The 22,517-nt window shown below is 53.3% G+C and overlaps 1 protein-coding gene across 1 annotated transcript in view; it reads left to right on the forward strand.

Annotated features, from left to right (window-relative positions):
* Nucleotides 1-9,346, forward strand: part of PREX1 (phosphatidylinositol-3,4,5-trisphosphate dependent Rac exchange factor 1) — a 165,093-nt gene extending 155,747 nt beyond the window's left edge. Inside the window, exons 33-40 of the mRNA XM_084775034.1 lie at nt 1,112-1,211; nt 2,026-2,169; nt 2,260-2,374; nt 3,768-3,834; nt 5,070-5,242; nt 6,131-6,233; nt 6,426-6,493; nt 7,877-9,346. Of these exons, the coding sequence (XP_084631160.1) occupies nt 1,112-1,211; nt 2,026-2,169; nt 2,260-2,374; nt 3,768-3,834; nt 5,070-5,242; nt 6,131-6,233; nt 6,426-6,493; nt 7,877-7,919 (813 nt within the window). The 3' untranslated portion in view covers nt 7,920-9,346. The remainder of the gene's footprint in view (nt 1-1,111; nt 1,212-2,025; nt 2,170-2,259; nt 2,375-3,767; nt 3,835-5,069; nt 5,243-6,130; nt 6,234-6,425; nt 6,494-7,876) is intronic.
* Nucleotides 9,347-22,517: the final 13,171 nt, after the last annotated feature.

A 22,517-nucleotide genomic window follows, 5' to 3' on the forward strand; every position in this document is an offset into this window, starting at 1 on the left:
GTAGTCCAGGGAGGGGAGAAAATATTACTCTCATCTATTTCGTGTGTAGAGGACAGGGGTGCTGGCTCAGCATCCAATAGAAAAGCTCCAGAGACTGCCACAGGTGGCCCACGGGCAGCACAGCCTCAGAGCACCCCCTGCCGGCCACTGATGAGCACTGCAGCTGGTCTTCCGAGATCTGCCTGTTGGCCAGAAATTATTTCCCACTCTCCCACCTCCCACGCCTCCCAATATGCCAACCTCACTAACCTCGTCTCAGGATGGACCACTAGACCCAGCTTATTCACTGATGGCACCAGCACAGATCTGGTCGCTGGGTCTGTAGCTCACTTTTAGCCAGAGAGGTAGACTGAGAGGGGGGAGGGAGGCATCAAGCAGAAAGGTAACTCTGGAAAGACCTAGGCCTTGTAGTTTCTCTGGAGGGAGGAGTAGTCAAGGCTAGACTTTCTGGGAAGGCTGCTTTCGAGCTGTGACCTCTGTCAGCCAGCTTAGAGTGATCTGAGGAAGAGTGTGCAAGAAGGAACAGCACGTGCAAAGGCCTTGGGCAGAGGCCTGTGTAGCCAGTGGGGGCAGGCAGGGAAATCAGGGTTGGTGGGGTGGTGGGCAGGTGAAAGGCAACTCAAAAGCTACAGGGCAGGGGGCTCATGTAACTCAGCCGAAGTTTTAAAAGGAAGCGTGGAGCCCTGGGGAGAGCAGATTAGGGAACTGGATGGGGAAGGAATCCTCTGAGATACCCTGGTGAGGCGTGGCCATGACTGGAATTGAGTGTTGGCTAGGAGGCTGGAGGGAGGCTAACTTAGTGTGTCCTGGCAGTTGCCTATCAGGCTTGGGCACGGCTGCTGGATGGGGCTGTGCAGGCTTGAGGACGGGGCCGAGAAAGGAAGTGCAGATGCTCAGGCTGTGTTTTGGATGGTACTTGGTTTGGCTTTACTGGGGCAGAGCTGAGTTCTGACCCATAAGGGGCATAGGACAGGCAGCGCGATGAACCATGATGTTACATGTAGAGCCACACCCAGGCAACCCACAGGCCACCCAGCCTTATGGGCGAGAAGCAGGGCATCTCGGGACAGGGTGGCATCTGGGTCCCCCTCACCACATGCTCTCCCTGCAGAAGGAGGAACGGACGGCGCTGGAGGACATCTGGGTGACACTGTCAGAGCTGGACAACGTCACATTCTCCTTTAAGCAGCTGGATGAGAATTCTGTGGCCAGTGAGTGAGCCCTCCCTTCCTGCTCAGCCTTCCCCCCCCAGGCTGCTCAGAGCCATGCTGGCTCTCTCCTGCTGCAGGCAGGTCCAAACGGCCAGTCTCCCGTGCTCCAAACTTTACACCCCAGTGCCTCTCAGAGCACATGGAAACAGGAGGGGTGCATTAGCCACAGAAGACCTGGCCAACCCTTAGGCTGACAGCATCTACCTGCGTGCAGGCTGAGATGGGCTCAGGGAGAAGCCATGATTGATTAGTGATGCCTGCCTGGTATGCCTAGGGCTCTGAGTCACATTTGCCAGCCATGGCTCTTCCTTAGGGCTGCTGATGAGCTGCAGGGTCCATTTTTTAAAAAAAAAACAGCTTTGGCCAGGTAGAGGGGCTCTGAGCTGCCAGACAAGAGAGTCACAGGATGGGTTGGGGGAGGCTCTCCCCAGGAGGCAGAGTCAATGTCAGGGCCAAGAGTAAAGCGGTGGGGAGCCAGGGGCTGTGGGAGCAGGTGTAGGGAAGGGGTAAATCATCATAGGCTGGCTGAGCGACGGGGATGGTGTGGGGTTGAGGCTCTCCCTCTGGGATGTGTGAGCAGGAAGGCCTCAGATGTCATTCTGTGGAAACATAGAGATGTCTCAGCATGCCATCCCAAAGCTGGAAAGACAAGAGGGTCTGAGGCTATCCTCTGACTCAAGAGGGCTAGAGGTATAAGGTTAGCCCCTGCAGTGCCACTCTGGGCCCTGAGGAAGGAGGCCCTACACTGCTCTGGTGCGGCTGTGCCCAGGCTCCTCACTAAGGAGGCCACCCTGCTCTGTCTCACCCTCCACAGACACCAACGTCTTCTATCACATCGAGGGCAGCCGGCAGGCGCTGAAGGTAATCTTCTTCCTGGATGGCTTCCACTTCTCCAGGCTGCCCTCTCGCCTGGAGGGCGGGGCCAGCCTCAGACTGCACACAGTGCTCTTCACAAAAGGTGAGCAGCTAGGTAGAGGGGAGGGGCGGAGGTGAGACCACGGAGCCTGATTGGGGCCCAGTACCAACCTTCCCTTTCCTTCCCTGCCAGCTCTGGAGACTGTGGAAGGGCCACCCCCCCCAGGTAGCCAGGCTGCAGAAGACCTACAGCAGGAGATCAACATGCAGTCCCTAGAGAAGGTGCAACAGTATTACAGAAAGCTCAGGTAGCTGCCCTGGGTTGGCGGGGTAGTGGGCGTGGCTGGGGCGGGTTGCCTGCAGGGTGAGGATGCATCTTGCAAACACACTGTACGGTGGAGGCCAGAGGTCACTGCTAACCCATTGTACAACTGAGTATACTGAGGCCCATGCAGCCTGCCCCAGGTCACCCAGCCAATGAGCCCAGCCCAGTCTCTTTGGCCTATTCCTCCCTGTGCAGGGAAGAACTGAGTAAGGAGTTCTGGGGTCTTTTGGCTCCTCGCACTGGATCCTGCTCTGAGAACCACTTCCAGAGAGAAGTGGGGAGAAGGCAGGAGACAGAACGTTGTCCTGGGGAAGCACGGCTGGGCCCAGGAAAGGGCAGGGGACAGAACATTGTCTGGGGGAGCTGCAGCTGGGCCTAGGAAAGCAGCTGAGATCTGACATAACCACTACAGCCACCTCCAGCCGTGCCTCCCCCCTGGCCATACCCTCCAACACACCCACAGTCTCGCCTTCACCGGACCCCCAAACAGACCCCCAGCCTTGGCCTCACTTAAGTTCCGTCTCATTGCTCTCCCTGCAGTACGAAGAGGCGATGAATAGGGACCAAGGTTCCCGTGGAGAGGGGCGTTCTCTTCCCAGGTCCTCTCTGACCATTTGCAAATTGGAAAATGAAGTTCCTGTGAATTTACTAGGCAATAAGACCCAGCACATGATTGACAATTGTCATTGCCATCTGTCTGTCCCTTGTCTGATTAGCCGCCTGTTCCATTTGCTCAGAGAGTTCATGGAGACTTTCCGTGGGTCCTGCACTGCCCTGGGACTCGGGAAACAGTCCTGTTCTTCACGAACACTTGTTCTGTCAAGGCTGGGCTGACAAATATGGCCACCCCTTGTGTATAAATAAAGTTTTATTCACATACAGCCAAGACAAGTTCTTCCTGAAATTTTTGTAGCTTTTTTTCCCCCTCCCTCTATGTGTATGACAGACAGAAGAAGATCAGGGCTCTCTGTTAAAAGGGTTGATGCCTTCTGGTTGGCCCTGTATAGGATTTAGAGAGTGACAAGCTGGTAAACCCACAACAGCTTTGTGCCAGTTGCTCAATATTCAGAGGAGAGAGCAGGAATGGGGATGGAGGAGCAGGGCGCGGGCAGAGGTGGAAGCCCCGGGGACCCTGTCTTCCTTCCCTGGGGCTACGGGAGGAGCAGGACAGTGGGCACACGCAGCCCCTCAGAGGTACTCAGTGACTTCCGTCAGAGAGTCTGGGCAGGATACAGGCCTGTAGGGGCTGGGACCTGGGGCAGGGGCAGGGCAGAGTGCTAGTGTGTGTGTGTGTGTGTGTGTGTGTGTGTGTGTGTGTGTGTGTGTGTGTGTTTTGGCAAGATCCTCATCCCCATCTCCCCATCTGTTTCCTCCAGGGCATTCTACCTGGAGCGGTCTAACCTCCCCACAGATGCGGGTACCACAGCTGTGAAGATTGACCAGGTGTGCTGCTGTTCGTGGAAGCTTGGGTGGGGTGGGGACACGAGGGCCAGGGTCACTGCAGGCTGAGTCAGCCCTAACCAGAATGAGGCCCAGAAGCCCCCTGCAGCCCCTGCCAGCTTGCTTCCTCCTCCCAGGACTTCTTAGGTGACATGCTCTTGCTGGCCTTTCCTCCTTGGGGTCTCCCTCAGGAACACTTTCTTTGTCACATTTCCTGAGCTGAGATTCCCCCCCCCCCGCCCCCCCCCCCAGGATCAGAGTGGTGAGTGCCACACCAGGTGTGGATTCACACGGTGTCCCTTTTGCCTCATGTCATCGTCAGGCACTTAGAAATCAGATTTCTCTATTAAAACAAGAGGCTTCAGCCAGGCGTGGTGGCTCACACCTTTAATCCCAGCACTTGGGAGGCAGAGGCAGGTGGATCGCTGTGGATTCAAAGCCAGCCTGGTCTACAGAGTAAGTCCAGGACAGTAAGGCTACACAGAGAAACCCTGTCTCAAAAAGCCAAAAACAAAACAAAACAAAACAAAAAACCCACCAAAAACCTAAAACTAGAGGCCTGGCCATTTCTTCGCCTTCTGGCTAAGAGCAAGTATCTTGTCTGTTCTTACCAGCTTCGTGCCTTGTCGGTCCTCTAAGGACAATAGCAACAAAATAGAGGCTTCCAGCTGCTCACAAGAAATGGAATGCTCTGGGACCCAGTGTGTCAGGATGGATCTGAGTGGTTTCTGTCCCTCTGCCTCTCACCCACAATGCATCTTTCTCAGCCTCCTGGTTCCCTAGGTCCAGGCAGGCCTTGAGGAACTGGCCATGGGGCCCACAGGCTGTGAGCCCTGAGGAGTGTGGGCACCATCTTTGGGGATTTTGTAGTCTGTTAGGTACAGACCAGGGTGTCATAATGGTCCATGGTTGAGGGAGACAGCATAAGGAAAGGCTTATCATGGGGAGAGGCTGCTTAAACTAGTTGTGACAGGATTAGGGGGGACAAAAGAGGTTGCCCACTGAGGCTTAGGTGGGGCTGGGCTTGGCAGGGGAAGAGCCCTGTTGGAGGGTCACTTGAAACAGGAACTGCTGAATGTCAACTTAGAGGGTAGTGAGAGCTGCAGGTGGTCCTTGAGCTCTGAGAAGGGTACTGGGAAGGCAGCTGTGTCACTGCTGGATTAGAAGGATGACAGAGAAGGCCAGTGGAGGCCTCAGGGCCACAGGCCTCTCCTGGACACGTGCCACATCTCTTGCAGCTGATACGGCCCATCAATGCTCTGGATGAGCTCTATCGCCTCATGAAGTTATTCGTTCACCCCAAAGCCGGTGCTGCTGGAAGCCTCGGTGCCGGCCTCATCCCCATCTCCTCTGAGCTCTGCTATCGCCTGGGGGCGTGTCAGATCACCATGTGTGGCACCGGCATGCAGCGGTGAGCCTGAGCCAAGGCCGGATAGGACCTAGCTGGGCTGGGTAGGCTCTGGGATTTTGGGGGCTCGCCCACAGAGGTGGGAGGGCTGGGTTCAAATCTGAGCACTTCAGTGTCCATGGTCTGGGCCTCGGCCTACCTGTCTTTGAAGTGGGTTGGCCTGGGTCAGTGAGCCTGAGATGGTTGTGCACTGTCCTGATCCTAGCCAAGTCAGAAGGGAGACACTCACCCTGAGCAGGCCGTCTGCCAGTGGCTTGTAACTATCGAGCTACTGCAAATCTATCCCAGAGTTCTGAGCTGGGGCCGTTCTCCTCTTCTGGGGTTGCCCAGCAATGTCTGGATTCATCTGTGGTCTTCAAGACTGTGGGGAGGAAGGGAAGGGAGGAGGGGAAAACAGCAGGTGGAAGCCAGAGAAACTGCTGTGTGTGTCTTACAGTGCCGGGATGGCATACTGCGGCAGGGGAGGTGTGGTCCGTTACAATTAGGGAAACTGAGATACAGGGCACAGGGTGACTGCATGGAGGTGCAGATTATGAATCCAAGAGATCTGTCCACCAATCCGGTCACAGGAGTGGACATAAGGCACACACACCTCTGTGCTCCTCTCTGAGCCCCTGAGAGCCTCCAAGGGCCATCCCTCATTCAGGTGTTTACCACAGCCTCTGCCTGGGGCTCCGGCCTCTCATGGAAAGCTCCAGGAAGCCCCTAGATCATGGTACTGCCTCAGGGGTTGTGGGTAGCATGCACTGAGGGGGTGATGGCTGCCAGGAGGCTTAGTGGGGAGTGTCCAGGGAACCTCCCTGAGAGGAAGCGGATATCTGAGGGGAGTGGGAGGAAGAGAGGCCGTGGTGCACAGGAAGTGGTCCTTGCTTACTTCTTCACCCACTGCAGGAGCACCCTGAGCGTGTCCCTGGAACAGGCAGCCATCCTGGCACGGAGTCACGGGCTGCTGCCCAAGTGTGTCATGCAGGCCACAGACATCATGCGTAAGCAGGTGAGGCCGCCCACAGTGGGCATCGTGGCCAGGCCCCGTGGGGTGGAGTTCAGCTCGGGACTGGCCCTCCTCAGCCCCGGACACCTTGCTCAGTCTCAACTGTTCACATTTGTTACCCAGCCTGCTCCCTGCTCCCCGCACCCCTCACCTTGAGCTCTACAGGACCTAGGCCTGACACCGTTTTCCTTCTAGGGCCCCCGAGTGGAGATTCTGGCCAAAAACCTTCGCGTTAAGGATCCAATGCCGCAAGGTGCACCACGGTGAGTGGCCACCCACCACCCCCTCCCAGCCCCGTGCTTTCTCCAGGAAGGCCAAAACCTGCTGCTTGGCATCAGACTTCTGATCTCACACCAAACTGAGTCCTGTGGGGCCACCGCTCACCATGGCAACTCTGAGAGGCACAACCATGGCTTGGCCTGCTGCCTGATTTCCTAGCCAGATCCTGAGTGGTGTTTGGGCCCCCTCCCCCACCCCTTTCAGTCCTGTGGTGGCAGCCTTCTGTCATCTTTAGCTACTATCTCCTACAGGCCCTGAAGGGGCTGTGACTTCTCAGGCTCTGCCCTCTTTGTTTTGAAGTGGTGGCTTCAGGTAGCATCTCTTAGGGACAGTTTCCCACAGAGTCCCGGTATGGCCCTGGTCAGGGTCTTGGTGTGCTGCTGTCCGCTTCCTGCAGCCTGTTTATGTTCTTTGGTCTGCCATGTTTTCTCGCTCGCAACTCTTCTTTATGCTTTTATGGTGCCATCTACCCTCTGGTGAACCCAGCTGCACCCCTGCAGCAGCCCTCTGGTGAACCCAGCTGCACCCCTGCAGCAGCCCTCTGGTGAACCCAGCTGAGATCCAGCTGAGGTCCTGCTGAGATCTCCATTGGCAGAGGGCCACACAGAGGCCTAGAGATATTCAGTGTCGTGCCCAAGGTCACAACTAAAGCAGAGCTGGCATGCTGACCCGACAGTCTAGGCTTAGACACTTAACTCACCACCGTGCCATAGTATGGCCTTGCGCACTCCAGTTCACCACAGTGGCCTCCCTATCCATCTGGTCCCCCTACCCCTCTCCTTGAAGCCCAGCACACACGCCTCCAGCCTCCACTGAAGGGATCCGGCAGTGTCCTTCCTCCACTCCTTCTAAAGCCAAGGAGCCATCAAGGCTACAAGCAGACAGGCTCAAATCTGTGTGAGATGTGGAGAAACTTAGGTCTGCCGCCCACTGCCTGTTCACTGTGTGCGCCCAAATACACACACCATTTGGAAACACCCCGCCTGCCTCTGCATTACTGGTTCTCACCCTTCCTAATGCTGTGCCCTTTAATACAGTTCCTCATGCTGTGCTGACCCCAACCAATGCATTATTTTGTTGATACTTCATAACTGTAATTTTGCTGTTATGAATCATAATGTAAATATCTAACATGTAGGATAGGTGATAATCGGCCCCCAAAGGGGTCGTGACCCATGGTTGGGAACCACTGGTCTAAAGGAGCAGCATCTGCCTCTTGAGAAGGGTACAAGATGGCAAGGACAGCTTCAGTACTTACCAGTCTGTGTATTTTTCCACATGTGAATGACCTGTCCCAATAAAAAGGTAAATAGCCACGTGTGGCGGCCACACAGCCCCTCCTCACGCTTGCCACCTCTCCCCACCAGGCTGTACCGCCTTTGCCAGCCTCCAGTGGATGGAGACCTCTGAACACCAACATGTCCCCTGCTCGGCCACTGCCTCTGCACCTGCAGTGTGGGAGGACACGGACGGGCCACCAGGTGACCTGAGGCTTCTGCCACAGCTGTGTCAAGATCTACCCAGCTGAGCCTGCTGCCAGCGTCCAGGACAAGCCTCTGTGCACATACTCTCCCTGCTGGGCTGGCGGGTTCTCCATGCGTATGCCTAAGGCCTGAGGGCTGCTTGGGGCCCCGGAGCTCACGAATGTAGCTGGGGCCTGGATGCCTGCACTCACCCAGGTCCCCTACACAGGGAAAGGTCACTGGGTCCGGTAGGTGGAGGCCGATGGACCCTGCTCTTCAGATGGCAAAGCTGCACTTTGAACCTGGGTTCTTCCCGGGGCCACATTCCAGGAGACCGTGCCTGTCTCCTGTCCTGGCTGAAGCTTCCAGACATGCCCCCCTGCCCCTTACTAACCGGCTCAGCAGACTCTGGACAGCCTGGCCTCTGCCAGGAGAGGACGCTGGGCTGAGCAGCCATCACCTCGTGGACACTTGAGAGCCCTACTGGCTTCCAACATGACCCACCACCATCGGAATTTGAGCTGCCAGCTCTGGGCACCAGATTGGCTCTGATGTTAATTTATATGATGTGACATCTCTGTGGTTTATATATATATTTTTCCTTACTGTTACTGTTAGTATTGTCAAGAGTTTTTCCCTCCCCTTAAGGATTTATGATTATGTCTTTGACACTTTAAATTTCAGAGAAAAGTTTATTGCCTAATGGGACCAATATAAAGTAGTATCAACTTTATTCAGTTCTACTAAAAAAACGAAAGAAACTAAATTATTGAAAGAGTTTAAGACGTCATTATTTCCATTTAAAAAATCTTATGGTCGTGAGATGTGGCTTACGGGGTCCACTGCTTCCCTCCCCTGCCTTGGCACCCCAACATCTGGACACGGTGGACTTTGTTGTTTGAATGGCTGGACCAGGGTTTGAGAGGTGGCACGTTGTGTCATTTGTTTGATGTTGCCGTCTCAGAGCACCAGAAAGGTAGGAGCCTGTTGCTCTACCTTCTGAATAGGGGGCTGCATGTGGGGACCTCCTAGGTTCTTTGTCTGCTCCCCAACATATCTACAGGGAAAGGCTAGCATGTAGGCGGGAAGGGGCGGTGCCTCCTCACCCCTGGCTGGCTGTAAGGCTGGGCTACGGGGTTTGGTCTCCTCGCTCCCTAGGAGCCACCTTTCTCTTGACACGGAGTCATCTTTGTTGATGTGTTTTGTTTGTCCAGAGAACCAGGGCCGTATGTTAACCCTGCTGACGGGAGTGGGGGAAGGGCCCCGAGGGCCAGGGCATCGTGCCTGGTTTATTTTAAATGTACAGATTCTTTTCCTTAAATTCATGATAGGTTTTTTTTATTATTATTAAAAGTCAGTATATAATACAGATAAGGTGTGGTCTGCTTGTTTGATGGTGAGTGGTATAGGACTGGTTCCAGCTAAGACACCTACGTGAAGCTGGCTTAGATTCTGGCTGTTGCTTGTCCCTGAGCCAACAACCTTATTAACCACCGTGCCTCGGTTCCCTCCCGTGCAACAGCTAACAGGTTTAATATTGAACTCCAACCTGACTTTGTACAGTGGGAAAATGTGGTTGTTATTTTTCTAGACATTTCCTGCCCTGTCCTGGGTGTTTTCCATGTGTTCAGGGGCCAGGACAAATCCGCAGAGCACCACAGAGCTATTGTCTGCCCGGTGTCTTAGACCATCGCGTCTGAGCAGAAGTGGAATTTAAATCCTCAATCACAGCTTGGAGAGGCAGCTCAGGAGTAAGAGCACTGGCTGTTCTCTCAGAGGACCACCATGGCAGCTCACAACCATTTGTAACTCCAGCTCCAGGGACACCCTTTTCTGGCCTCTGGACACCAGGCACACACGTGGTAAACCCATGTACACTGCAAACAAAGACACTCACAGACACAAAAATAAATACACCTGTAAAAATGCAGTGAGGCTTGGACTCCAAGCTGACCACAAACATGCCAGGCATAACAGATTAGACGTAGGCCAACCAGAACATCCCTGCTGCGTGTGGGCCTGGGCCCAGGTGAGTCCCATGCTGTTGGTGGTATTTTATCTGCTTAGTCTAAGGTCATCTTCACGAGTTGCCAGGATTTGTAGGTCCAGCCAAGTCTGTTGCTTCTTAGGCTTTGGCCATCCCTGGGTGACCTTCCTTCCTTCCCTTTTCTTTTTCTTCCCTCTTCTTCCTCTTCTCTTTCCCCATTTCCCACACATTGGAGAACACTGACACCCCTGTCCATTTCTCATGAATCTGCACCTGTCCCCGGTCTATTCTGAAGGCCACTGGGAACGTGAAATGGCACACCTGACACCACTGGATGCAGCCGCCCGGGTTTCTGACTGGTGGGACTTAGCAGGCTGGGAGCGCCTATCTTGTGACTTTGGAGGTCAACACCCTTACCTGTCTCCCTGACCCTGCAGTCCCGGTGCTTGCTGGGAGGGTTGTCACCACTTCTCTGAGAGGCCCAGTTCCTTTCTTCAAGCAATGGAGACACTGATTCGCCCTGAGCTAACTTTCTGAAGGCATGCAGAGCCCAGTCTGTCCAGCAGGGGGCACCAGAGACTGCAGAATGCCCAGAGGTTGCCATTGTCTGGTTGGGTCTTTAATAGCGGCTTCCTTCATAATAGGGAGTCTGCCACAGGTGCCCATGTTGGGGACAGTGCCTGCCTAGAGATGTGGCTGAGGCTGTTTGGATAAGGGAAGCAACCGCCAGGCTGAACTCCATATAAGCATCTTTTCACTGATTCCTCTCTATTTCTCTCTCTCTCCCTCTCCCTTTCTTTTCCTCTCTCTCCCTCCTTTTCTGATTCTCTTTGTCCTGTGGTGGGTCTTTGGGTGTCAGTATGTTTTTCTGTTTTCTCCTCTCCCAATCCCTTCTCTCCTTTGCTTTTTGTCTTTTTTCATTTGGGTCTGGAGAACACCTAGACCTTTGTCAACTACAGAGGTGCTTTTGAGGGATGTGACCGTTGACCCAATCCTTCCCCCCTGGAACCACTTAGAACTGTATCCGCCAGGTGGCAGTGTGGGCCAAGCTGTCTCAAGAGGGATCCCCTGGCTGCTCCAGTGTTAGAGGCCAGGCAGTGGGGTAGTTGGGGAGAGGGGTGTTCAGGAGTGATTTGAAGGTAGAGACTGCCCATGAGGCATGTGACACAGTGTGTCCCTGTCTCTCTCTCTGCACCTGCCCTCCACTTGTGGCGAGAGAGCATGGCCAGTCTCTCAGAGGGAACCTTGGCCTCTCCAGTCAGCCCAGTTGTCCGGCGTCTTTGAAGGGCCAGTTGTGACATGCTGAGTTATGCCATGACACTGTGTAGCAGGCATGCTGCTCGGGGGCTTGAAAGACACTCTTAACCACCCCACAGAGAAAAAAAAATGGGCTCAGTTGGCTTAAGGGACAAATGCCACGTGAGCTTGAACAGCACAGTGAGAGTGAACTGGTGCAGCTCCAAGTCAGAGGCAGGGGCATTGCATATGACCAACGGGAAGCACCAGCACCATTGAGTCTCACTGAGTTCCTCCAGATACGTCATGGGAGAGCCTGGCTTTAAGCCTGGAACCAGAACAGGACAGAGGAGAATGGGAGAAGAAAGACCTGAATGGTTCACTTTGCAAAGGAAAGGGGCCGTGCTCATCAGCAGAAACAGAAGGTGCACCCTTCCAGGGTGATGGTTAATCTTAGTATCAAATTGATTGGATCTAGGATCAACGAAGAGTCTGCCTTTGGGTGGGTCTGTGAGGGTAGTCCCGGAAGGACAAACCGAGATGAGGGAAGACGGGGCCTGTCCCCCAGCATGGATGGTCTGGATATGAAGAGTCCCGAGGGAAAAATAAACTTCTTGTCTTAGGTTTATGATGCTGTGACGAGACACCATGGCCAAAAAATTAAGTTGGGGAGGAAAGGGTTTATTTAGCTTACATTTCTATGTTGCTGTTCATCAACAACTGAAGTCAGGACAGGAACTCAAACAGGGCAGGAACCTGGAGGCAGGAGCTGATGCGGAGGCCATGGAGGGGTGCTGCTTACTGGCTTGCTTCCCATGGCTTGCCCTTCCTTCTCCTTCTCTAAGGAGGACTTTACTATCACCACACATCCTCTGTTGCAGCTGACCTGTCCCCATAACTGAGGCCCAGAAGAAGGAGTCAAAGGGCCTAAGGGTACAAGGAGATGGGGGCAAGGGGACACCTTCTTCCAGGAAGCAGATGAGGTAGACCCAGGACCCTGCTGGAGCCCGGGAGACACCAGGATGTGAGCATAAGCTGAACACCCATTTGTACTGGCCATGGTGTTCATGGATGGGGCACATCCCCTCAATAAATGTTCATGATTACCCTATAGGGGCCCTGTGGAGGCAGTGACAGAACTCAGCCCTGACCTCCATGGCTAAGGAGCCTTAGAGTTAAGAGCTGAGCCCCCCGGTGTCTGGGTACAGAGCCTGAATCCTAACCCATCTCTGTCAGCCAGAGCAGAATGGATGGTCCAAGGTGACCCAGGACATCTCATATTTCAACATGAAGACAGGCAGAGCCTGGCTGTGGAGAGCAAGGCTGTCTGACATGCTCCGGTGACACTTCTTCACCCTGGTGGCGCTCAGGAAATGAGAACCAGGCAACCTCAGGAAACAGGACCCCAAGTACTCAGCAGGTCAGGGAGGGGTGACAGAGGGCTGGCCTCTGCTGAAGCCCAGGAGCGCCGCACTGGACTTTCCAGGCTCAGGGTGTCTGGGCCAGCATCTTGACTTCTGTGTGCCTTGCTTTTCCCTGAAGTGCTCTTCCTGTTGGGTCTGTGGCTGGAGGTCTGTACTGTGGCTGCAGGAGTCATTCAGAAGTGACTAAAGTCTGATCATCAGGTGTGTGGGAAGAGGCCCACCTGGGCAGGCCTCGCACAGGGGAGGCCCTGCTGACCTCCTACGTGATGTTTATGCATAGAGCTGATTATCTGTTCTCTCTCTCTCTCTCTCTCTCTCTCTCTCTCTCTCTCTCTCTCTCTCTCTCTCTCTCTCTCTCTCTCTCTCTCTTTCGCAGTGAGACACTGTGTGGGGTGGATCATTGGGTCAGTGGGATTGCTTCACCTAGGGTCTGCTGTTCTTAGGCCAAAGACACAGTGTGGAGGAGGCCAAGTCAGACACAGGAGCTGAAATGTTCTGGGCCACACAGAACCAGGGCCAATGGGCATTGCCTCAGTGTGGGAGCTCAGGATTACAGTCCTGTGAAGTCTGATGCTGCTCTCCCTGTGTGGCACCTCCAGGCTGCATGTGATGACTTGAGTTGAAGCCTGGCATGAAGCAGAAGGTCCTGGGTTCGAATTCCACCCTTGATCTTGGCTGGCTGAAGGGAACTCAGGAGTTGGCCAACTGAGAGAGGAGGCCCAGCCTGAGGTACCGACAATGTCACAGGTGCAGCACGCTCCTGCCCAGTTGCTCCTGTGGCCTGGCCACCGTGGACAGGGAGAACTTCGGGGGAGAGCAGGGCAGTTGCCCAGGACCCTCATGGGCATTGTGGTGGCTGGCTTCTGCTCCGGCTTGCACACTGGCCACTCTGCTCTCCTTTTCAGGGCATGGCATCACCAGGACACCTCCGGGAGCCTCATGCCTCCTCCCAGCGGCTTCTTCCAGATCTCCTGAACAAGGGATGACAACCCAGGACTTTTCCTTGTCAGAAGGGAGAGAAAACTGGGCTCTTTTGATTAGCGAGAATCAGGTTCAGTCTAAATAGAGCTCCAGAAGATTCTGTCTGCTGCAGGAAGAGGAGGGACCCTGAGCACCTCACCGCAGTTAGCGAGTAATGGCCTCACCATGGACTCGTGTGCATGTGTGTGCATGTGCATGTGCATGTGCATGTGTGTTCCATCCATACTGCAACTCCACAAAGTTTTGTCTACACAAGGAGGGCTCTGTGCTCATCATAGGAGCTAGTATATAATGACCTCACTGGAACACAGGGACAAGCGTGTGGTGAAAGGGTGTGTGTGCGCGCATGTCCATGCACTGCTGCATCTTGGGTATCTGTGCATATTCCTGTCTGCACATGCTTTACACGCTTTCATAGCTCACTCCAGTGCCTCAGTATCCCCTGGCCCTCAGAGGTGTGATGCTTCTGGGGATGTGGCGTGGCAGGGCTGTCTCAAGCTCCTGCCATCCCGCCATCCCCACAGCGATGGAGGGGATCCCCTGGGATTGTGAGCTAGCGTAAACCCTTTCTGTCCCCAAGTGGCCGGTAGTCAGGGCGTTTGATCACAGCAGCAGAAATGAAACAAGGACAAAGGTCATCGCTGCCAGGGCCAGATCAAAGCAATGTCCAGCCCAGAACTCTCCAGTATCTGCCAAGGGGATAAATTGATGGAACAACTGCTCACTCTGTGGGCAGGGAGGTGGCAAGCTGGCCTCGCAAGCACAAGGATCCCCAGCACCACTGTAAACAAAAAAAATCCCCCCAACCCCCCAAAACCCCATGGGTGCCATGGTGGGTGGAGACTGGTGGATCTCCTCAGCTCAGTGGCCAGGCAGTCCGACTGAACTGGTGAGCTCCAGGCTCAGTGACAGAGCCTGAGTCAAAAAATAAAGGTGGAAAGTAATAGAGGTGGATACTCGGACATCAACTTCCGGCTTCCACATGTGCATACACACACGCATGTACCTGCATGTGCACCATACACATATGAACAAGTACTCAGAAATACATGCATTACTATACTCACGCATACATATGCACCTATCCTCCATACAGACAGATGCGTCACACACACACACACACACACACACGCACGCACGCACGCACGCACGCGCGTGCTCACACACACACACACACACACACACACACACACACACGCACTCACACACACACACACGCACTCACACACACACACACACACACACACACACACACACGCACTCACACACACACACACACACACACACGCACTCACACACACACACACACACACACACACACACGCACTCACACACACACACACACACACACGCACTCACACACACACACACACACACACACGCACTCACACACACACACACGCACTCACACACACACACACACACACACACACGCACTCACACACACACACACACACACACACACACACGCACTCACACACACACACACACACACACACGCACTCACACACACACACACACACACACACACAGAAAGCTGACTCTGACACCAAAAGCAGATTCAGCTCAAACTTAACCATCTCTCTCAAAGCCTCTCGCCTCCGAGGGCTGATGGAGAATTTATTTATTCTGATGAATATGTATTACTTCTTCCTGGACAAGCTATGCATGTTTTAATAAGGAGTGTCTAGAGACACAGATTTTAAATCCAGGGACATCACCCCAATAATGAGAATGTAAGGTGATGATGAGGGTGGCGGGATACTTAGGGCCCCTGGAGGCATTGAATTGCAGACCGGCTAAGGCTGCCCCGGGTCCAGGGGAGGGGTGCTTGATGCTGGGCTGGCGAGGAGTTGGACATGTCCTCCTCTTCCTGCTTAAGCAACACGAAGCTGCTGTTAAGTTGATCTGATATGAGAAGGCGAATCTCCAGGACCTTGGCCCGCATGTATGCAGTGCGCATGGGTGAAGGGTCTCCGCCCTCCAACGACCTGACGTCATCCTACCATCACTCTGGTAGTGGATTTGATACTTCCTTATGGGCCTTTTCAGAGGATCATGGGAAGAAATACCCCAAAATGGCTAGCCAAGGTTTACCTTACTACCTGAACATGACACCCACTTCATAAATATTCATGAAAACATTCTTAGAATGTGTAACACTGAACCTTGGGGCAGCCACTCCAGTGCCTCTTTGTAGTGTTTGCTTTGATACATAAATGTCTGCTCCAACTCCCCTCCCCTCTGTTTTTCAGGACAGGGTTTCTCTGTGTAGCCTTGGCTGTCCTGGACTCACTTTGTAGACCAGGCTGGGCTCAAACTCACAGAGATCCGCCTGCCTCTGCCTCCTGAGTGCTGGGATTAAAGGTGTGCGCCACCAAGCCCCGCTCCTGTCTGTGTCCCTTGACTAAAGCAGAAGATTTCCTTTACACTCCTGAGGGCAGCACAGGGTTGGTGAGCTCTGCTCAGCCACCTCGCCTGAGTCTGCCACTGGGCAAGTCACCTCTGTAGTTGGGACTGCCATGGACACCTCACAGGGATGTCACGGCCCTAGGTCTGTTACTTTGTAAGTGCCAAGTCTTGACCCAGCAAACTGTGGGGATTATGGAAGTGAGCTAGGGCCCTTACCTGCCACTGAGGGGATGTTCTTTGATTAGAATAGAAGGGAATTCCAGGATAAGGACAGTGGACTTGACACACGCAGGAGCCTGCAGCTCATCCGAGAGAGCTGGCTCTGGTCCAGGGCAGCTGGTTCTCAGATTGGCTGATCTGTGCAGGCTTGAGTGGGGTTAATTCCCTAGCTCCGGCCACCTTGCTCCTGTAGCAGTACCTGGAGACAGACAGGGACCGGCAGGCCTCCGCCCATAACCACTGTAAGCAAGCCAGGGCACCCCGCAGAGCCCCCACTGCTGTCTTCCACTGCCTCGTCTTCCATAACCACGTGGGTTCTTTTCCCTGTGGCTTGAAGAGAAAGTAGAATTGTGATTTGTCAGCTCTTGGAGACGATGAGTATGGTATGTCTCTGTGTGTGTGTGTGTGTGTGTGTGTGTGTGTATGATGTGTCTGTGTGTATCTTTCCATGTGTGTATCTGTGTGTGTCTGCATATGCGTGTGTGTGCGCGCGTGCACACGTGTGTGCACGCGTGTGCCATGAGGAGCTCAGAGGACAACTTGGAGGGGTTACTTCTGTCCTTCCACTGTGAGGGTCTCAAGGCACAAACTCAGGTTGTCAGGGTTGGCATCAGGACCTGAACCGTCTGGCTAACCCTGAGGATGCTATTTTATTGTATTTTTAAAAAACTTTTGTAATTATATTTACGTACAGAAAACTTAGCAGTGTACATTTAACCGAGTTTAGCGGTGAGTTCTTTAGCCTTTGCCTTTTCCAGCTAGGCAATGCGAGCCACAGATTTAGGACCTAGGACGTTGCTTCCCCAGTGTGCTTAGCAGAGCACCCTTGTCTTCTGAGTTAACCTGTGTGAAGGCAACAGTGGTGCGAGTCCTCCGGTGGACCAGCCGCCCCAGCCTGGCCTTTCCCTTGAGGATGCAGTAGGGGACCCCATCTTTCAACACAGGGCAGATAGGAAAACCACCAACTCAATGGGGTCTACGTCACGGGAAATCACCACCAGCTGAGCCTTCTTGTTCTCCACCAAGGCAGTGACTGTACTGACCCCTGCTCGAAGGACAGGTGGTCTCTTAGTTGGGTCCTCCCCTCTCCCAGCAGCTTGCTTCTCAGCATGCGCCAGTAGCCTTAGCTTCTTTTCCTGCTTTGTCTCTGACCTGTACTTGTGGCCAAGCTTAAACAACTGGGTAGCTGTCTGCTGGTCCAGGGCTTGGGTGAGCTGGTTACTGGCAGGAGAGACTTTGAGACCCTTATAGAGGATGCAGCCTGATGTAGCGGGGCCATTTAACAAAGCGAGTGACATCTCTTTGGGGCTGAATATCCTGCCTGATGCCAAAGTTCTTGCGCCTTTTCTCAAACAAAGGATTGACCTCTTTTTGGCCTCTTGTTTCTTCACGATGGCGGGGGCCAGGGCCACCTTCTTCCCCGTGGCCTTCGCCCCCTGGACATCTAGGTGGGCTAGAGAAGAGAGGAGGAGGAAGAGGAGGAAGAGGAGGAGGAGGAGGAGGATATTTTATACTCAAAGGCTGCCTCTATTTTCCTTCCTTCTGTGTCTTCTCTTCCTTTGGAACTTACTACTCAGGGTCAGCAGGGCCTAAGACTCTGTCTGCTACTGCTCATTTGCATGTTGAATGATGATGTATTTCATTGCGAATGATCGTCCTTTTATTTCCTTCTTGTGGTCCACTTAGGGCGCCCTAATGAGCTTTTAAGTGGGTGTGCCATGCTATAGGTTAATTATTTAAGGCCTTCATTTCAGGGCACTGGAGAAAGTTGTTAAGCACACTTCTCTGGATGTGGTGGGGTCAGACAACTTGGATACTCTTTGGCTTGAGCCCACCAGCATCCATGTCCCGGGGGCTAGGGAGCCTAAGCTCTCAACGGCATGCAAGGCTGCTTTGGCGCTGAGCCAGAACCGAAGGGTGGGCGGGGCAACTGACTTAGCACTGATGGGCATCGTACTGCAACACACCCAGCTCTCCGACAGTTATCCGTACTGCCCGTGAGTCAGAGTGGGTGCTGGGGAAGAAGCTGCCTCCATAGCTAAACCAGCAGGGCAGGGCTGGGTGGTGACACCGCCCGTGGCTGCTGACTGCTGACTTCCGGAACAGCATTGATTTACAGCAGAAATCTGCCGGTAGAGGTGACCGTCAAGACAGAGGGAGGGCAACATGTGACCAGCACCAACTGAGACAAATGGTTCTAAAAGAGCCTTCTGGAAGCAAGAGCTACCTGAATTCATGCCACGATCTAGCCACTATTATTGCTGCGAAGCGACACCATGACTGCGGCAACTCTTACAAAGGAAAACATTTCGTTGGGGCTGACTTAGGGTTCCAAGGTTTAGTCCGTTGTCTTCATGGTGGGAAGCATGGCGGCGTGCAGGCAGACATAGTGCCGGAGAAGTAGCAGGAGTTCTACATCCACAGGCAGCAGGAAGAGAGTGACATTGGACACTGGTTGAGCTTTTGACACCTGAAAGCCCACCCCCCAGTGACACACTTCCTCCAGTAAGGCCACGCCTACTCCAACAAGGCCACACCTCCTGATCCCTCTCAAATAGGGCCACTCCCTATGGACCAAGCATTCAAATATATAAGCCTGTGGGGGGCCATTCTTATTCAGCCACGTAGCATCTGCTGCATCCAAGTGTGGTGGTGTAGGCTATTAGCTTGTCACCTGGTCCTGGCCTCTAGCTAAGCAGGTCGTGTCAAGCCCAAGACTGTGTCTGTGGGGACAGACACAGCCGAGTGATGTTTCAGTGACGTTTAATGGAGTGAAAGGCTTTACTTCAAAATGGATACAAAGGAGGGGCTGGAAAGATGGCTTGGAGATGAAGAGCTCTCTGCGGTGCAGAGGACCCAGGTTCGGCTCTCTGCGCCCACACAGTGGCTCACATCTGCCTATAGCTCCAGTTCTAGAGAAGCTGATGCCCTCTTCCGGTCTCTGAAGGCCTTGCACGCGTGTAGTGCACATACTCAAGAAGGCACACACACACATACATAAAATAAATGAATGAGCAAATCTGAAAACAAAACAGGTGCAGGAGAGATAGTTCAATGGTTAAGGGCACTGACTGCTCTTCCAGAGGACCCGGGTTTAATTCCCAGCACCCACATGGCAGCTGACAGCGGTCTGTAACTCTCAGACTCAGGAACTCCAACGCCCTCTTCTGGTCCCACATGGTATACACACATGCATAAGTACAATACAAAAAAATTAAAAATAAAACTTTTGCAGGATATTCGATCCCACATTGAGCTGAAAGTTATTTAAGACAGTTTGGAGAAGGAGGAAAGGTTTTTGTTTTGTTTTGTTTTTTCCCTTCTGCCATGTAAGCTGAGTAGGAAGGTCATTTGGGTGTTTTCTCTGCCTCTCTGTGCTAGTAGGCTTTCGTCCTACTGAGTTTTTATGGGTAAAATAGAATGATTAAGATTTTCTTCCTTTAAAACAACATAAAACAAAAGGGGACAAACACTACATGCCTGTCTCTTAACCTTACAGTATATTTAGTCATACAAGGAATATTTACTGTGCACCTACTAGGTACACACTCCACCATGTGCACTAGAAATCATGTGAACATAGGAAATGGACCAGGAGTCAAGTAGAAGCAGCCACCTCTTGTCTCCCTACAAGGTAAAGGCGAGGCTTCCTTGTAAGAAACTCTGTCCCCTCTTCCAGCCCTACCCACTTGTCTTTGGTCACAGACACATGCACCATGGACAGGGACAGTCTCTGACTTTGGGGGAGTAGAGACTGCACTGAAATGGTTGCAGCACTTTGCAGTCTACAGTGGGGAAGTCTGGGGAGCTTGTGTGGGAATGACAAAGGACAGTGTGTCTCAGGTGACCGAGGATGTGTTTATCTGGGGTACCTGCTAGGGGCTCTGGTTTCAGGTTTTCGAAAATCACATTTAATTACGTGTGTGTGTTTGTGGGTGCAGGCATCACTGCTGGTGTGTGGAAGTCAGTTCTCTCCTCCCACCATGCGGACCCTGGGCATCAAACTCAGGTCATTAGGCTTGGCAGTGTGGGCCTTTACCAGCCAAGTCATCTCAATGGCCCAGATAGCCTGAATCTAACGGTCATTTCACGAAGGGGAAAGTGTCTCTGTCTACTTGCTTGGTGGCCTGCTCCAGTCAGCTGGAATCACAGTGTTTCTCAACTCATGTAAAGGAAGACATCTAAAGGTATCAGAGACAGAGTGCATCAGACAACTTGCTCCCAGCCTGCCCTGTGCCCCAGCGGAGATGCCCAGTGCCCCCACAGAGATGCCCAGTGCCCCCATGGAGATACCTCCCCACACCGCATCTAACTTGTGTGTTTGGATTGTGGAGAGGCATAGGGTTCACAGAGACTCATTTTAAATCCAGTCGGGTGGTGAAGTCACATAGTACCACCATCCCACGTGTGTTATTTTTACCAATCAACACACCCACTCACACCTCACAGGCCCCTGTGGCATCGTCCTCTCTGGACCAGCTTATAAATCTAAGTGTTTCGTGTCCGCTCATGGTGCCAGAGGTACGGTACAAGCCCACACTCTTGCCTCAGCCTGTGCTGCCTCTCAGATGTCAGAGGCTTCCTTTTTCTATCCCATGAGCACCATGCTGGCCCACCGTGTCGATGACATGGGGCTGCTTAGAGCCCAAGGATGCAAGATGCAAGCACACAGTGTGTCTCATTGAGACAAAGGTGGGCCCTCATCCACGTGCTCAGACAGCTATCCCCCATGGCCAGACTGAGGGCTTGTAAATGGAGTTGCACAGAACATAGCCATGCTCCCGAGTCTGGAAATTGGTTTTGACTGCCCTCATACAATGCAGAGAGGGGCTTGCAAGCTATGTGTTTGGGAACACTATCGACACTTTTAGAGGAAATGTGCCAACCCCTGAACTGCAGAGGTGCTGCAGATACAGCTACTGGGCTTTATGCTACTGAGTGGGGGTGGGGCTGACACATCTCATAGCTGGGCTTGGGGATGTGGGGGTGTCTGAGGGGCTGCTGTGGTGTTGATGGGACTAGCAGAAACAGGAAGAGGCAGACAGAAAGCTTGAGTCCTGTCTGCCTTCTCCAGATCCACAGTCTTCCTCCGGGCTCCTGTTGGCAATACCAGCAGGAAGTACATGGCAGAGGCCAAGGAGAGGTCTCAGTGGAAGGTGACTGTGACTGCAGAGACCCTGATCTTACCATAAGGCAGTACAGAGCAGGAGCCCCCAGCTGATGGGTGTTAGTAGAAACACTAGCAAATCCATCTTCCCCCTGTTTGGTCCCACTCTAGGGGACGAGGGATGGAAGATGAAGTGTGTGTCTTAGTTTCTAAGGTAGGACTCAGCTTTGGCATCTGGGCAATGTCATGCAACAATAACAACAGAGCTAATGAACCGATGCCCATCATCAGAACCCGGCGCGGTCATGGCTGGCGCCTCTGGTCGCCGGGGCGGAATGCTCATGGCACTAACAGGCGCGGGCATCTGGAGTGGCTTGTTAAAAGGCCTGCACACACCTGCACACTGTCACAGTGATGGGTCTGAGCCTGTAATCTGGCTAACGTTACCATGACCCTGTCCAGGCACCACCATGGATGCTGTCATGTGGGGGCTCACCCGGTCAGCGTTCATAGCACCTGCTTCCTAGAATGAAGCCCCAGGACCTGGCGCACTGAACTTGTCCAACAGAGATTCCATCTGGGGCTGTCTTTAGCCCTTGATGTTTGGAAGGTTTTGTTTTCCCCAACAGGAAGTGAGGGAACAAAGATGGGGGGGGGGGGCAAAGGGAGGTTCGCCTACGCAATGTCACAGACTGCACGCAGCTGTTTTCAAAACCAGCCTCTCAGGCATGCTCTTGTTTCCACCACTTGTCCTCTGTTTGTGGCCTCTTGTCTCCGGTTGGCTTCTCTAAGCCTCTTTTAGCCAGTTCAGGGAGGGCCAGCCCCTCTCCCAGACAGCACAGTGGCTCCCAATGGCAATCTACTAGCCTCTTCATGTCGATAATAGCCCCAAAGAGATAAATCCAGCAATATGTGTGTGATCAGCAATCTCATTGTCCCCCGCAAGACACAAATTTATGGGGCATCCACACTCGGGGGGTCATCATTCCCAATAGTTTATAGTATCGAAGCCTCCTTTATTTCTCCCAGTAAATCTAATTTATATGGCTGATCGGATCGAGCCGAGCTGTTCCAGGCATTGGAAGGCTGTGAATCATTCACAAGGCTTTAGGAAACTTGGGGAGATTAAGGTTTTGCATAATGCAAATCAGGAAGGAAAGATGTTTGCTCTGCCTCCGC

Source organism: Acomys minous (assembly GCF_964271855.1).
Source record: "Acomys minous genome assembly, chromosome: 3".
NCBI lineage: Eukaryota > Metazoa > Chordata > Mammalia > Rodentia > Muridae > Acomys > Acomys minous.